This window comes from Corythoichthys intestinalis, chromosome 21, assembly GCF_030265065.1.
Source record: "Corythoichthys intestinalis isolate RoL2023-P3 chromosome 21, ASM3026506v1, whole genome shotgun sequence".
NCBI lineage: Eukaryota > Metazoa > Chordata > Actinopteri > Syngnathiformes > Syngnathidae > Corythoichthys > Corythoichthys intestinalis.
The window spans coordinates 38,991,845-39,007,069 of NC_080415.1; the positions used below are offsets into that span (position 1 = coordinate 38,991,845).

At 38.4% G+C, this 15,225-nt stretch overlaps 1 protein-coding gene across 3 annotated transcripts in view; it reads left to right on the forward strand.

Moving 5' to 3' along the window:
* Positions 1 to 15,225, forward strand: part of uts2r2 (urotensin-2 receptor 2) — a 61,991-nt gene that overhangs the window by 15,171 nt on the left and 31,595 nt on the right. For all 3 annotated transcript variants that reach the window (XR_009061753.1, XM_057825883.1, XM_057825884.1), the window contains exons 7-8: positions 2,977 to 3,130; positions 5,432 to 5,555. Coding sequence is in view for 2 of the 3 variants with exons in the window: in XM_057825883.1 (XP_057681866.1) it covers positions 2,977 to 3,130; positions 5,432 to 5,555 (278 nt within the window). In the remaining variant the exon portion in view is untranslated. The remainder of the gene's footprint in view (positions 1 to 2,976; positions 3,131 to 5,431; positions 5,556 to 15,225) is intronic.

The following is a 15,225-nucleotide window of genomic DNA, read 5'->3' on the forward strand; positions in this document are numbered from 1 at the left end:
ATTCTTCATGAATCTGGTCGAATAATGTTCATCTTGTTTTGAGTTTTTAAGGGTGTTCACGGATTAATGCGTCAGATTCTTCCACTTACTTTTAGTAAATATTACCATTTGGTCTTATTAAGCCTATACATCTAAAAGTCGGTCATTTTTCACCTAAGTCAAGAAAAAAATGTTTTTAAATAATGTTTTGAACAATATCTATTCTTGAATTAAGAACAATTCTTTTTCTTTTTTTTTCCTTTAACCTGTCCTGTTCAGCTGCTTGTCACAAAGAATGGAGATCTGAGTGTCCGATTGATCTAAACAGTTTTAATATATCACATGGAAGTATGACATGGTCCCATTGTGATCATTTAACGTACCTCGTTTATTAGGAGAAAGCAGCAAACAGGAGGGGAACGGAAGAAGGAGAGAGAGAGACAGAAGCAGCACAAACAACAACAACAACTATGGATATGTTGGTGCTATCATTAGCTAGTTGTATTATTGAATAAGTCTGTTAAGCTTATTTTCAGCTAGTTATTTTGTAATATTTCAAGAAATCTGAATAAAATTTAGTTGGGGCACTAGCACATAATTTCACTTATTTCTAGTAGATTTACACTGAAAACAAGGGAATTTAATGTTTTTTTCAATTTTAAGGAGGTGGATTTTTGCAGTGCATATGTATTGATTCAGGTGTTACACCATTTGATTTAAAACTACTAAAGAAACATTAAACTTCCAGAATAAATACAAGAAACTTATTTGTCAGGGGAATAACAAAAATTAATAAAAATGGAGCCTTCTTTCAGGAAAAACACTGTTGCTTTTGTCCACAAGCACAGCCGAACTCAACATAAAAAAATAAAGCTCCTTTGGGCTGCTTTAAGACCACATAAGCAAAATAAAAATGAAAACTGGGGAGAAGGGCGTAAACCTTGGTACACTAAATTTCTTACAGCTGAGCAGAGTTTACTATATTTCTCACAGTTTAATTGTTAACATAGTAGAAAACGCATACAGAAGGACACTTCTCCTTAGTAGCAAAATTAATGGTGCGTTTCACAACAATTACGTTTTACATTACCGATACTCACAGCGGGCTGCTGGCTGGAAAAAAACTTCTAATATCCCTCCCATGTAACATAATTCTGTACTGTGGGAGTTGCGTGTGTGTGTGTGTGTGTGTGTGTGGGGGGGGGGGGGGGGGGGTGAAGTCATCAGTTGGAGGGGAAAAAAAAAACATGGAATGGCACATTGAGCAAGTGAAAATGGGCTAAATGCAAGTCTGAAAATAATAAAAATAATTCACTTCATAATTGTACGGTCAATTCTATTATTACAACAAATGGGAAGACAATCTAAATGACCTATATAACTGAACACATTATCTAATGCAAATAAGGTTGCTTAAAAGTTGGTGGGGACAATTTGAACCTCCTGAAAAGTTGCTAGTGTTTTGTCCCTACCGTCCCTATGCAAACCTACGCCCTTGGTCATAACTCATAACCAGCTAAAGTTGAAGAATTTCAAATGCCAAATGCTGTGCAAAGTTTCATTTGTGCTGCTATTGTTTTTAAGATATCCTTTATAGGTCAGTCAGCCCCCCATTTTGATTAAAAATGGCTAAAAATGGTGTCAACTGTTTATGCTTTGTTTTTGCTGTAAAAAGTTTTGTTTGTGCTGCTATCGTTTTTGAGATATTACTTGATCAATTTGAGAGTGATGACATCACGCAGCCCCCCGACCTATTGCAAAATGGACCCGAAATGGGGCCATTTGTTTATGCTTCGTTTATGCTGTAAAAAACAAACAAAAAAAAACGCTTGATGACATGACTTGCAGCCTCACATCGAAGGGGTGCCATTCGTTTGTGCTACGTTTGCGCGAGTTGTTGGGATCCCCCTCTGTTATTGAGAGCGACAGAGGGGCTGCAATTGACATCATCACTTGAATTTAATATCTCAAAAAGATTGTAGCACAAACGAAGCATAGACGATTGACACAATTTTTAGCCATACAGTGGGGCAAATAAGTATTTAGTCAACCACTGATTGTGCAAGTTCTCCCACTTGAAAATATTAGAGAGGGCTGTAATTGTCAACATGGGTAAACCTCAACCATGAGAGACAAAATGTGGAAAAAAAAACAGAAAATCACATTGTTTGATTTTTTTTAAAGAATTGCAAATTATGGTGGAAAATAAGTATTTGGTCAATACCAAAAGTTCATCTCAGTACTTTGTTATGTACCTTTTCCTGGCAATAACGGAGGTCCAACATTTTCTGTAACTCTTCACAAGCTTTTCACACACTGTTGCTGGTATTTTGGCCCATTCCTCCATGCAGATCTCCGCTAGAGCAGTGATGTTTTAGGGCTGTCGTTGGGCAACACGGACTTTCAACTCCACACCTCCACAGATTTTCTATGGGGTTGAGATCTGGAGACTGGCTAGGCCTTGTTAGAAGAAGTTAGACGTCTTTGACAGCCAGAAATCTTGCTTGTTTGTAGGTTACCAAATACTTATTTTCCACTCTAATTTGGAAGTAAATTCTTTAAAAATCAATTTGATTTTCTGTTTTTTTTTCCACATTCTGTCTCTCACGGTTGAGGTTTACCCATGTTGACAAGTACAGGCCTCTAATCTTTTTAAGTAGGAGAACTTGCACAATTGGTGGTTGACTAAATACTTATTTGCCCCACTGTATTTAATCAAAATGGGGGGGGGGTAGTTGACCTCAGACTGACCTATAAAAGAATTGTGGTGGTGGTGGTGGGGGGGTAGTTGACTTCAGACTGACCTATAAAAGTATTGTATATATCTTAAAAACGATAACAGCACAAACGAAACTTTACAGCACAATGAGGCACAAATGATTGACGCCATTTTTATATAGATTTGTGTCTGATGGGGGGGCCAAATTCATGGAGTTGTTTATTGGACCTTCCTCGAAATTGCTGTATTAACCAGTGTAACATTATTTTCACCTTCAGAGATGTACGCAAGCGGATCCAGACAGTTATTGCAGAGACGTTTGGCTTAGACCAAACGATGATGTACCTCACCAAGCCCACCTTCTTCTCCAGGATCAACTCGACACTAGCCAAGACACAACATGACGAGTACTGGCACCCGCACATTGATAAGGTATTTACTTGGGGTGTGACAATTTACTGTATGGTCATACATTGTATCCCAGTGGCTTATTTTATATGCTCGGACCATGAATCAATATATCTTTCGAGAAGGATGTCAGCGTTTTATAAAAAAACCAACAAAATTTCCCACGAGACCCAAAGTTTTCCACTAGAATAGTGTCTGTGTTAACATTGTTTTCATCTCATTGACGCTTCCTGGATCTGGCATCTGAAAGAATTGAGCAGTGTAAGATATGCCTCCATGCTCTGTGTTGCTGCAGACATTTGGTGGGTAATTTAATTGACTAAACACACTTTCATTAAAATGTAAATGGACTTGGACATTTTTAATAGCAATTTAACTTCCCATCGCTCATACGACAATTAGTGTCTTGGCACAAATTGCAGTTTGACATCATTCAGAATGTATTTTTTTTACATACAGTAGATGAGATGGACATTCAGTAACCTGAAACGTAATGAAAAGTAGATGCACTAATATACACCGGCATTACTTCTAGTCATGACCGTAGCTTATACGTAACGTAATATGCTATAGTCAGACATTTTGTTTTCTCTGTTGCCTCACTATCTGTATACCAGTGTTGTTTTTGGCAACCCTTTTAATTTTTGTCTTAGTCTTTTGGACGATAATACTTATTAGTCTTAGTCATATTTTTAGTCTTAGTTATATTTTAGTCAAAATATGTTTGTTAATTTTGTCTAGTTTTAGTCAACTTTTACTGAAAATGTAAAGATGTCTGTAAAATGAAAAAACATAACTATCTCAAAAATAAATTAGGGCTGTCAAAATTATCGTGTCGCGGCCACAACAGCGTCATCTCTCAGTTAGTTATGTGTAAATAAATTGTTACTTTGCTATCAAAAGCTTTATTTGTCTTGTTGTTTATGTTATTTTGTAAAAGGAAAACATTATTCAGATGTTTGGGATGCAAAAAATAGCTGTGTTAAAGTCAAAGTTATGTTTGAGCTTTTTGTGAAAGCATACATTTCAATTTATCTGTTTTTTTCATCAGAAATTGGAAAATTGCTCAAACTAAGCTATTTTCTAATGCTGATTTCTAAAGAATTGAAAAAGATAATGAACTTACTTTTTTTTCCTGCTGAAAGAAGAGAGTCTAATCTTGGTGGGTTTCATGTTTATATAGCAATAGAACAGAAAATCACAGCTGCACGTTTTTCTGCCATTTAAAATGAAAGTAAAATTTGGACGTGCAGAACCGTCAATGGCATTGACTTGTATGGCCTGCCAAACCCCGATATACCCCCAACAATGCCATATACCCCCCCACAAATCAAAATGCGTTTTGCCACATACCCCCCAAAAAATGCCACATGCCAAAATATTTTTGTCACATGGCAAGAAAAAAAATTGCCAAATGACATAAATTTTTCTCCACATGGAAAAAAATGTTTGCCACATGGCAATAAATTTTTGCCACATGGCAGAAAAATGCCACGTGGCAAAAAATTGTTGCCACATGGCAAAAAATGTTTGCCACATTGCAAAACATGTTTGCCACATGGCAAAAAAATGCCACATGGCAAAAACTGTTTGCCACATGCCAAAAAAATGCCACATGGCAAAAAACTTTTGCTGCATGGCAAAAAAAAAAATGCCACATGGCAAAACATGTTTGCCACATGGCAAAAAAAAATGCCACGTGGCAAAAAATGTTTGCCACATGGCAAAAACCACTTTTGGTTTTCAGCCATGCTGATTTTCTGTGGGCCTTGCAAAATCAGTCAAAATCCAGTAAAACGGTCGGGAGCGAAGGGCCTTGCTCCGGTGAAAATGGCTGGGAGTGAATGAGTTGAGTTAGTGGACTTATGCTATGCCAGTTAGCCAATTGTTCTTATATTGTACTTGGATCCTCATTGATTATTATTTTTTCATTATACCGTTTGTGGCTAAGCTCAGGGATTTTATTTTGAAATACATTTATTGCTCTGGTAAAATGAAAATGCTCATCTGCATAGTTTGAAAAAACACTCGGGTATTTTATTATGTATTCGCATTTAATGCTCTTTTGAAAGTGCAATCTTAGCAAGTTTGTTTTACATCTTTTACAAAATGTTTTCCGCAAGGCATTAAATGTTCCTCATCTGATTACTTGACAATTCGAATAACTAATTGAGATGAATCGATTACTTAAATAAACGATAGCTGCAGCCCTACGTGTGAACATCGGTCATCCTGAGCGATCCTTCCGATGGCTTGTTTCCTTGTTTCCATCGTTCTGTCTATCATTTCTAGTGATTTTGACAGAGTTATGCTATTGTCTTTCAGGTCACCTATGGCTCATTTGACTATACATCTCTTCTGTATCTTTCTGACTATGACACTGACTTTACTGGTGGACGATTTATCTTTATGGACCAAGATGGCAATAAAACAGTAGAACCAAAGGCAGGTAAATATCAGTTTGTCGTAAAACACTCTCAAAACAAAGTAAAGAGTCAGTCAGTACTCTAATTCCTGCTCTTATAAATGTACACATCAATACACACTTGTAACCATTCACTTTGTCTACTTATAGCAATTAGTAATGTATGCATCTTGGGTTGTATTATCAACTACAATAAAGATTAGAAGTCCACCGATATACGGACTTTTTTCCAAAATTGGCCAATTAACAAAAAAAAAAATCGACAGATTAACAGATTAAGGGTTTTGATCAGGCATCTGTGTGGGCAACTGTGGCCTCCGCTGACTGAAAGTAGCACCCCGGAAGGACCCCGCAGCAGCTTGAAGGCAAGCTGGAACAGGAAGCTTCAGGCTTGCCTATTTTTTAAATATTGTAAGATTTTTTTTTTTATCTTGCTTGAGAGAATGTGCAATGTTGCTTGACCCTTTTAATGTGTTTACTGAGTGATCCTTTCACTCACGTAAGTCGTAGCGTAGCATTCGCTTTAGCGCGGCGAGCATCCTCTTAAACTCTCACTTGTTTACTTCTCGTCGTAACGTCCTGGTGGGTTTAATTATATGAAAAATAATGTACTGCTCTTGCTGAGTGTATGTAATCATGAAAAGAAGTGCTGCATTAGTTGGTTTGGTAGCTCTCGACTGAATTAAATTTGAAAATATCGGCCGACCTCTAATAGAGATGCAACGAGAGTGTAATCTCATAAAGTTGGACATACAGTGAAGAAAATAAGTATTTGAACATCCTGCTATTTTGCAAAATCCTCCCACTTAGAAATCACGGAGGGGTCTGAAATTTTCATCGTAGGTGCATGTCCACTGTGAGAGAGATAATCTAAAAAGAAAAATCCAGAAATCACAATGTGTGATTTTTTAAAAATTTTTTTTTTAAACGATTTATTTGTGTGATACAGCTGCATATAAGTATTTGAACACCTGAGAAAACGAATGTTAATATTTGGTACAGTAGCCTTTGTTTGCCATTACAAAGGTCAAACGTTTCCTGTAGTTTTTCCACGAGGTTTGCACTCATTGCAGCAGGGATCTTGGCCCACCCATCAGTCGGGTTTCTGGGCTGCCACTAAGAAACAGTTTAAGCTCCCTCCAAAGGTTTTCATTTGGGTTTAGGTCTAGAGACTGGCTAGGCCATGCTAGAACCTTGTTATGCTTCTTATGGAGCCACTTTTTGGTTTTCCTGGCTGTGTGCTTCGGGGCATTTTCATGTTGGAAGACCCAGGCATGACCTATCTTCAATGCTCTGACTGAAGGAAGGATGTTGTTCCCCAAAATCTCACAATACAGGGCCCCAGTCATCCTCTTTAATACAGTGCACTTGTACTGTCCCATGTGCAGAAAAACACCCCAAAGCAGGGGTCTCCAAACTTTTTCCTGTGGGGGCCACGTAACTTTTCCCTTCTCTGATGAGGGGCCGGGGATAATTTGTAAAAGAAAAAGTGTGACGATTGCAGGAGTGCCTAAATGTAAAAATGTATTGTTTTTCAGAAAGCCACAATCAAAGAACCCTTTTTGGATTCTTCACGTAACAAAAGTAAATAAAATAACAATATATTATGTGATAATAATAATAATAACTGAAAAAGAGGGTTAATTTGACTGGGGATCCCTCTGTGGGTGTGTGGTATAAAGCCGGCGACGCTATGGAATTGTGAGTCCGATCAGAGAATCAACAGGGGACGTTCAGGATTTATTTGTTTCCTTTAATGATGATGAAAGGAATATGAGATTTATTTTGTTGTATTGTGGTTTCTGTGAATACAAGATAACATATAACATGTCAGTAATATATATATATATATATATATATATATATAACCTATAAACATATACTGTATTATAAACATATCTAAATAAACAGGAACAACATTACCTATAATACAAATGAAATACACTGCTTACATAATGCATACAGTGCTAATAGTTCACAATAATGAGCATACACATTAAGCAGGAAAACAACAATTTAGATAAGTGAATTGGCAACAAACAAAATTCAGCCTCCACCATGTAGCCAAAGGGGCCAACAATTAGCATTAGCGATTAGCGCTAGCGGCTAACGGTTAGCACACAGCAGCTAACGAATACAAGGGACCCTAAGCAGGTAACTCACCTGCCAAACATGTTTATGCACTGCCAAGGCACACTTCTGCAATATACCCACCTCTCTCATTCACACACAACACTTGGATTGCCACGAAACAGGACGGCAGCTTGAGGAACGAACGGCAGGCAGTAAAAGGAGGAAAAAGTGACTCGAGTACACCGCAGTGAAGGGAGGAGAGACAGTAACTCATGCTGCGCCAATGAAGGTAGGAGAGAAAGTGACTCGTGTGCGCGTCGCTTTTCTTAAAGGGCCAGCGTAGTAACAATTAAACGAAAGCACAAACATGCAATGGGGCTTTCCTACAATAACACTATTAATTAAATAGATAATAAGCAATGGGGCTTTCCTACAATAACACTAATAATTAAATAGATAATAACCAAATAACCCTCTCTGGGTTATTCACAGAAAAAAAGCCAGGAAATAAATAACACTATTGGGGGGGGGATCAAAATGCTCTCTGGTATTGTTCAGGGGGCCGGACCAAATGTGGAGGCGTGCCATATCTGGGCCGCGGGCCGTAGTTTGGGGACCTCTGCCCCAAAGCATGATGCTAACACCCCCATGCTTCACAGTAGGGATGGTGTTCTTGAGATAGTACCTATCATTCTTATTCCTTCAAATGCGGTTAGTGGAATTATGACCAAAAAGTTCTATTTTGCTCTCATCTGACCAAAAAAACGTGCTCCCGTGACTCTTCTGCATCATCCAAATGGTCATAGGCAAACTTAAGACATGTGCTGGTTTAAGCAGGGGAACCTTCTGTGCCATGCATGATTTCAAACCATGACGCCTACAACCCCTTGCAAAAAGTATGGAATCACCAGTCTCGGACAAGCACTCACTCAGACATTTTATCATGTAGAGCAAACTCGGATAAAAGCTTGAAAAAAATAATGAATTAGTTCAAAAGTGCAACTCTTTAGCATTCAGAAACATTAAAAGAAATGAATAAAAAATGTTGTGGTGGTCAGTAAATGTTACTTTTATAGAGCAAGTGCAGGGAAATAAATATAGAATCACTCCATTCTGAGGAAAAATATATGGAATCATGAGAAACAAACAAAGAAATAACAAAAGACATCTCTAGTATTTAGTAGCACCAGCACTGACTTTTATGACAGCTTGCAGTCTCTGAGGCATGGACTCGATGAGTATTCTTCATCAATTTAGTGCCAACTCTCTTTGATTGCAGATGCCAAATCATCCTTGCAGGCTGTGGACCATTTTTTTTTTTCAATTTCCACTACAGGTTTTCAATAGGGTTGAGATCTGGGCTATTTGCAGGCCATGACCTTGACTGGGTGAGTCTTTCTCCAAGGAATGCTTTAACAGTTTTAACTCTGTGGCATGATGCATTGTCATATTGGAAAATGACAAAAATGTTTTCAATTGAAGGGATAAGAAAGATAAAATTTCAATGTAAACTTGTGCATTTATTTAAATTTTACCACAGCCATCTCCCCAGTGCCTTTGACTGACACGCAGCCCTATATTATCAAGGACTGAGGGAATTTTAATGTTTTATTCAGGCAGTCATCTTTGTAAATCTCACTGGAACGCCACCAAACAGAAGTTCCAGCATCATCATCTTGTCCAATGCAGATTCTTGACTCTTGACAAGGTTTCTGGATTTTTCTTTAGATTATCTCTCTCACAGTTGACATGGACCTACGATGAAAATTTCACTCCTCCATGATTTCAAAGTGGGAGAGCTTGCAAAATAGCAGGGTGTTCAAATACTTATTTTCGTCACTGTACATTAATTCGCCACCAACCTTCCTACTTCAAATGGACTGGATGTTTACGAGCGATAAAGTCATTTAAATTCTCAACCTAAGGATGATTGGATGCCAAACGAAGGGCAACATTTAAAAAAAAATTTTTTTAAAGTGGCCTTTGTAGTCGGCGGCCATTTTGAGTGGGGTGACTGGCGGCTGGAAATTAGATCTTAAAGAGTACATATTGCATCAGCACTTTAGTTCTTTAATACTCCTCTTGCACCATCAATGGCAGCCAATGGCAGTGTCGTGATTTGAATTACTTTGGATTCAAGTGAGTAGGCAGAAATTTATGGTTAAAAGATTTGTGTGTTATCAGCCGATACCACACAGCTGAGTATCAGAATCGCGAGCCAAAAAACGGTATCTTGTGCAATTGGACCGAGAAGCGATTGCGTGGATGGAGTAGATTGTAAAAGAGGCACAAATCACACGCTTGATTGGTTATATCTTGTCAATAGGACTTATTCAAGGCCAAACACAAAGTTAAGTTGAAATAGTTTGAAGTATATAGTACTTGTCTTACTCTGTTAGTTTTGCGATATATGTTCCAGATTAAAAGTTTAAAAATGTTCTCGCATCATAAAGTCTTATACGCCTGCCCGAATCTCTCTGGCCATCCATATATTTTCTTTCCTCCATGTGCTGTAAGGATTGGGGCAGTAAACGGAATGCTAGTCTACACCGGGATAATTGTGAATGGGACATTGAGTCACAATTGATCCCACGTCGTCTGATTGAAAGTCATCTTTGTGAACCATTACACTTCTTATGGCCCTGAACTAATCTCCTTACAAAAATATTGTGGCGTGGGACACTGAAGAAGCAAAGTCATTAATGCCAAGTTCAGCTATTAAAACTCTTTGGGCATCCATGTCTTCTTGCTGAGTCTGCTATATGCCAAATTGCAAGAACACCTAGCTTTTAGAATGGAAAGGAGTGTTCTGGTAGGTTCCATTTTACTTGTATTGGTACCGATACAGCAAAAAAAATTATGTCATCCCATTTGAGATCTACAGTGGTGTGAAAAAGTATCTGAGCCTTTTGGAATTTCTCACCTTTCTGCATAAAATTACCATCAAATTTGATCTGATGTTTGTCAAAATCACACAGATGAGAAAACAGTCTGCTTTAACTAAAAGGACCCATACATTGATAGGTTTTCATATTTGATTGAGGATAGGATGCAAACAATAGGATGTACCCCCCCCGCCTTTGGAAGCAATAACTTCAACCAGACGCTTCCTGTAGCTGCAGATCAGTCTGGCACATTGATCAGGACTAATTTTGGCCCATTCTTATTGACAAAACTGCTGTAGTTCAGTCAGATTCCTGGGATGTCTAGCATGAATCTCTGTCTGTAGGTCATGCCTCGGCATCTCAATGGGGTTCAAGTCTGGACTTTGACTTGGCCACTCCAGAAGGTGTATTTTGTTCTTCTGAAGTTGATTTACTTCTGTGTTTTGGATCAATGTCTTGTTGCAGCATCCATCCTCTTTATAGCTTTACCTGTCTGACCGACGGCCTCAGGTTTTCCTGCAAAACTTTCAGATTCGTTCTTCCATTAATGATTGCAAGTTGTCCAGGCCCTGAGGTAGAAAAACAGCCCCAAATCATGATGCTCCCTCCACTATGCTTCACGGTGGGCATGAGGTGTTGATGTTGGTGAGCTGTTCCATTTTTCCTCCACACATGACGTTACGTGTTACTCCCAAACAATTCGACTTTGGTTTCATCAGTCCACAAAATATTTTGCCAAAACGTCTGTGGAGTTTCCAAGTGCCTTTTTGCGAAAATTAAACGAGCAGCAATGTTTTTTTTTAGACATCAGTGGCTTCCTCCGTGGAGTCCTTCCATGAACACCATTCTTGGCCATAGTTTTACATATAGTTTATGTGTGCGCAGAGATATTGGACCGTGCCAGTGATTTCTGTAAGTCTTTAGCAGACACTCTAGGGTTCTTTTTAACCTGTCTGAGTATTCTGCACTGAAATGTTGGCGTCATCTTTGGTGGACGGTCACTCCTTGGGACAGAAGCAACAGTGCCAAACTCTCTCCATTTGTAGACAACTTCTCTAACTGTCGATTGATGAACACCCAGACTTTTAGAGGTGGTTTTTGAATCCTTTCCCAGCTTCAACAGTCCTTGGTCGCAGGTCTTCAGACAGCTCTTTTAACTGAGCCATGATGCACATCAGACAATGCTTCTCATCAAGACAATTTTTACCAGGTGTGTGTTTTATAGTGGGCAGGGCAGCTTTAAACCACTCATCAGTGATTGGGCACACACCCGACTTAAAATGTTTGGGAAAAATTGGTTTCAGTTGCTCTTTAAGTCTCCTTAGGCAGAGGGTTCACTGACTTATTTCCCCCTCCAACTGTCATTGTTTGCATTCTATCCTCATTAAAATATGAAAACCTATAAATGTTTGGGTGGTTTTAGTCAATACAGACATTGTTTTTTTATCTGTGTGATTTTGACAAAGATCAGATCACATTTGATGGTGATTTTACGCAGAAATTTGAGAATTTCCGAAAGGTTCAGATACTTTTTCATAACCACTGCATCAGCTGTGGATATGGCCCGCAAAACAACATGATTTTGAGACCCCTGATCTAGATTTAGGAACTTTTGAGACTTGAGTTTCCAATATACAGAACTTTCTGAAGTAGTATGAAGCGTGTTATCTATAGTCATTTGTTAAAAGGATTTTCCCACACGCTCTCGCATGCTGTTATTGCCAGCCATTGTCATGGCTAATCTGCGCCGCTGAATGTGCTGTATCTGCTCGTTTTTTTCAGAGCGAGCGGTACTACTGTGAATATAGCGCATTGTTCAAAACGATTACTCGACTGTGTTATCTAAAGCTTTGGCGCTAATTGAGCTCTTGAAAATATTCCTGTTCAACCACGTAAAACAAGCAAACACTCATTCATTGACTTTCTAATTGGATCTTAATATAAATACTACATTATACTTCACTTCTGAGAGACTTAATATACTACTGCAAAAAGAATGAAATAATTTAATTTGTATATTAAGAAGAGGAATTCATCACATAGCGGCTTTATAAACAGGTCAATCTATGCAAATAGCAATAGCAAAAATATATACTTTATTACTACATTCAGCAATTTGGGAATGTTATATATAAATATTAGGGTTGTTCCGATCATGTTTTTTTGCACCCGATCCGATCCCGATCGTTTTAGTTTGAGTATCTCCCGATCCCGATATTTCCCGGTCCGATTGCTTTTTTTTGCTCCCGATTCAATTCCAATCATTCCCGATCATTTTTCCCGATCATATACATTTTGGCAATGCATTAAGAAAAAAATGAATAAAAACTCGGACGAATATATACATTCAACATACAGTACATAAGTACTGTATTTGTTTATTATGACAATAAATCCTCAAGATGGCATTTACATTATTAACATTCTGTGAGAGGGATCCACGGATAGAAAGACTTGTAATTCTTAAAGGATAAATGTGACTTTGTATATTGTGACTAAATATTGCCATCTAGTGTATTTGTTGAGCTTTCAGTAAATGATACTGCAGCCATTTAACTTCTGCCCAAATGCATGATGGGAAGTGCAACCATGACTGTGCGTAGGGGCACCAATTGATATATCTTCTCTGCGTTGGGAAAGAACATAGGGTGTTAAGAAAATGATCAACTACTACCTTTCTTCCCCACATTGCCTCCCACAATATTTTTAATTCATAAGAGAAGTATTGTAAGGCTTTAGCCACATAAAAAATGGCTCCAAAGGCTGTCAAAATTCTCTTTACTCATTATACGCTGCCTTTTAGCGCTATCTATAGGTAAAACGGCGTTTGTATAGATTGAACGCAACAATGCGTGAGTGGGTCGTGCAACGTAAGTGTTAATTATTTAACGTGATTAATTAAAAAAAAAAAAAATTACCGCCGTTAACGCAATAAATTTGATAGCCCTACTTTAAGCCAAAACTACTCTGGATAGTGTAAGACATTTTGTCTGTAACGTTAAATACAATTAGAAAACGATTAAAATAAAAAATATATATATATTAAAAAAAGGCATGTCCGATATTTTTTTGCCGATTACGATACTTTGAAAATGACGTGATCGGACCCGATCGATCGGCATCCCAATCGACCGGGACATGTTTAATAAATATATATACATACAGTAAGATATGTGAGGTCACATGAGATTTATACAAAAATATATATATACACTGCTGGCCATAAGTATTGGCACCACTGCAATTCCCTCTGATAATGCTCAATTTCTTCCAGAATTGCAATTACAAATGCTTTGGTAGTAGTATCTTCATTTATTTTGCTTGCAATGAAAAAACACTAAAGAGAATGATTTAAAAAAAAATCATTATCATTTTACATAAAACATCAAAAATGGGCCAGACAAAAGTATTGGCATCCTCAGCCTAATACTTGGTAGCACAACCTTTAGACAAAATATCTGCGAACGACCGCTTCCGGTATCCATCAATGAGTTTCTTACAATGCGCTGCTGGAATTTTACACCATTCTTCTTTGGCCAACTGCTCCAGGTCTCTGAGATTTGAAGGGTGCCATTTTCAGATCTCTTCACAGGTGTTCTATGGGATTCAGGCCTGGACTCATTGCTGACCACTTTAGAAGTCTCCAGTTCTTTCCCTCAAACCATTTTCTAGTGCTTTTTGAAGTGTGTTTTGGGTCATTGTCCTGCTGGAAGACCTCTGAGGGAAACCCAGCTTTCTCACACTGGGCCCTACATTATGCTGCAAAATTTGTTAGGAGTCTTCAGACTTCTTAATGCAATGCACACGGTCAAGCAGTCCAGTGCCAGAGGCAGCAAAGCAACCCCAAAACATCAGGGAACCTACGCGATGTTTGACTGTGGGGACCGTGTTCTTTTCATTGAAGGCCTCGTTTTTTTCCCCCCTTTAAACTCTATGTTTATGCCTTCTCCCCAAAATCTCAACTTTTGTCTCATCTGACCAGAGAACATTCTACCAAAACATTTTTGGCTTTCTCAGGTAGGTTTTGGCAAACTCCAGCCTGGCTTTTTTTATGTCTCTGGGTCAGAATTGGGTCTTCCTGGGTATCCTACCATAGAGTCCCTTTTCATTCCGACACCGATTGATTGTACGGGTTGACACTGTTGTACCCTCAGACTGCGGGACAGCTTGAACTTGTGTGGATGTTAGTCGAGGTTCTTTATCCACCATCCGCACAATCTTTCGTTGAAATCTCTCGTCATTTTTTCCCCCCGTCCACATGTAGGGAGGTTAGCCACAGTGCCGTGGGCTTTACACTTATTGATGACACTGCGTACGGTAGACACAGGAACATTCAGGTCTTTTGAGATGGACTTGTAGCCTTGAGATTGCCCATGCGTCCTCACAATTTTGCCTCTCAAGTCCTCAGACAGTTCTTGGGTCTTCTCTTTTCTCCATGCTCAATGTGGTACACACAAGGACAGAGGTTGAGTCAATTTTAATCCATTTGAACTGGCTGCAAGTGTGTGTTATTGCCACCGCCTGTTATGTGCCACAGTTAAGTAACAGGTGCTGTGAATTACACAAATTAGAGACACATCACATGATTTTTCAAAGGAGCCAATACTTTTGTCCAGCCCATTTTTGCAGTTTTGTGTAAAATGATTTAATAATTTCATTTTTTTCCCACTCTCATTTGTGTTTTTTCATTGCAAGCAAAATGAATTAAGATATTACTACCAACATATTTGTAATTG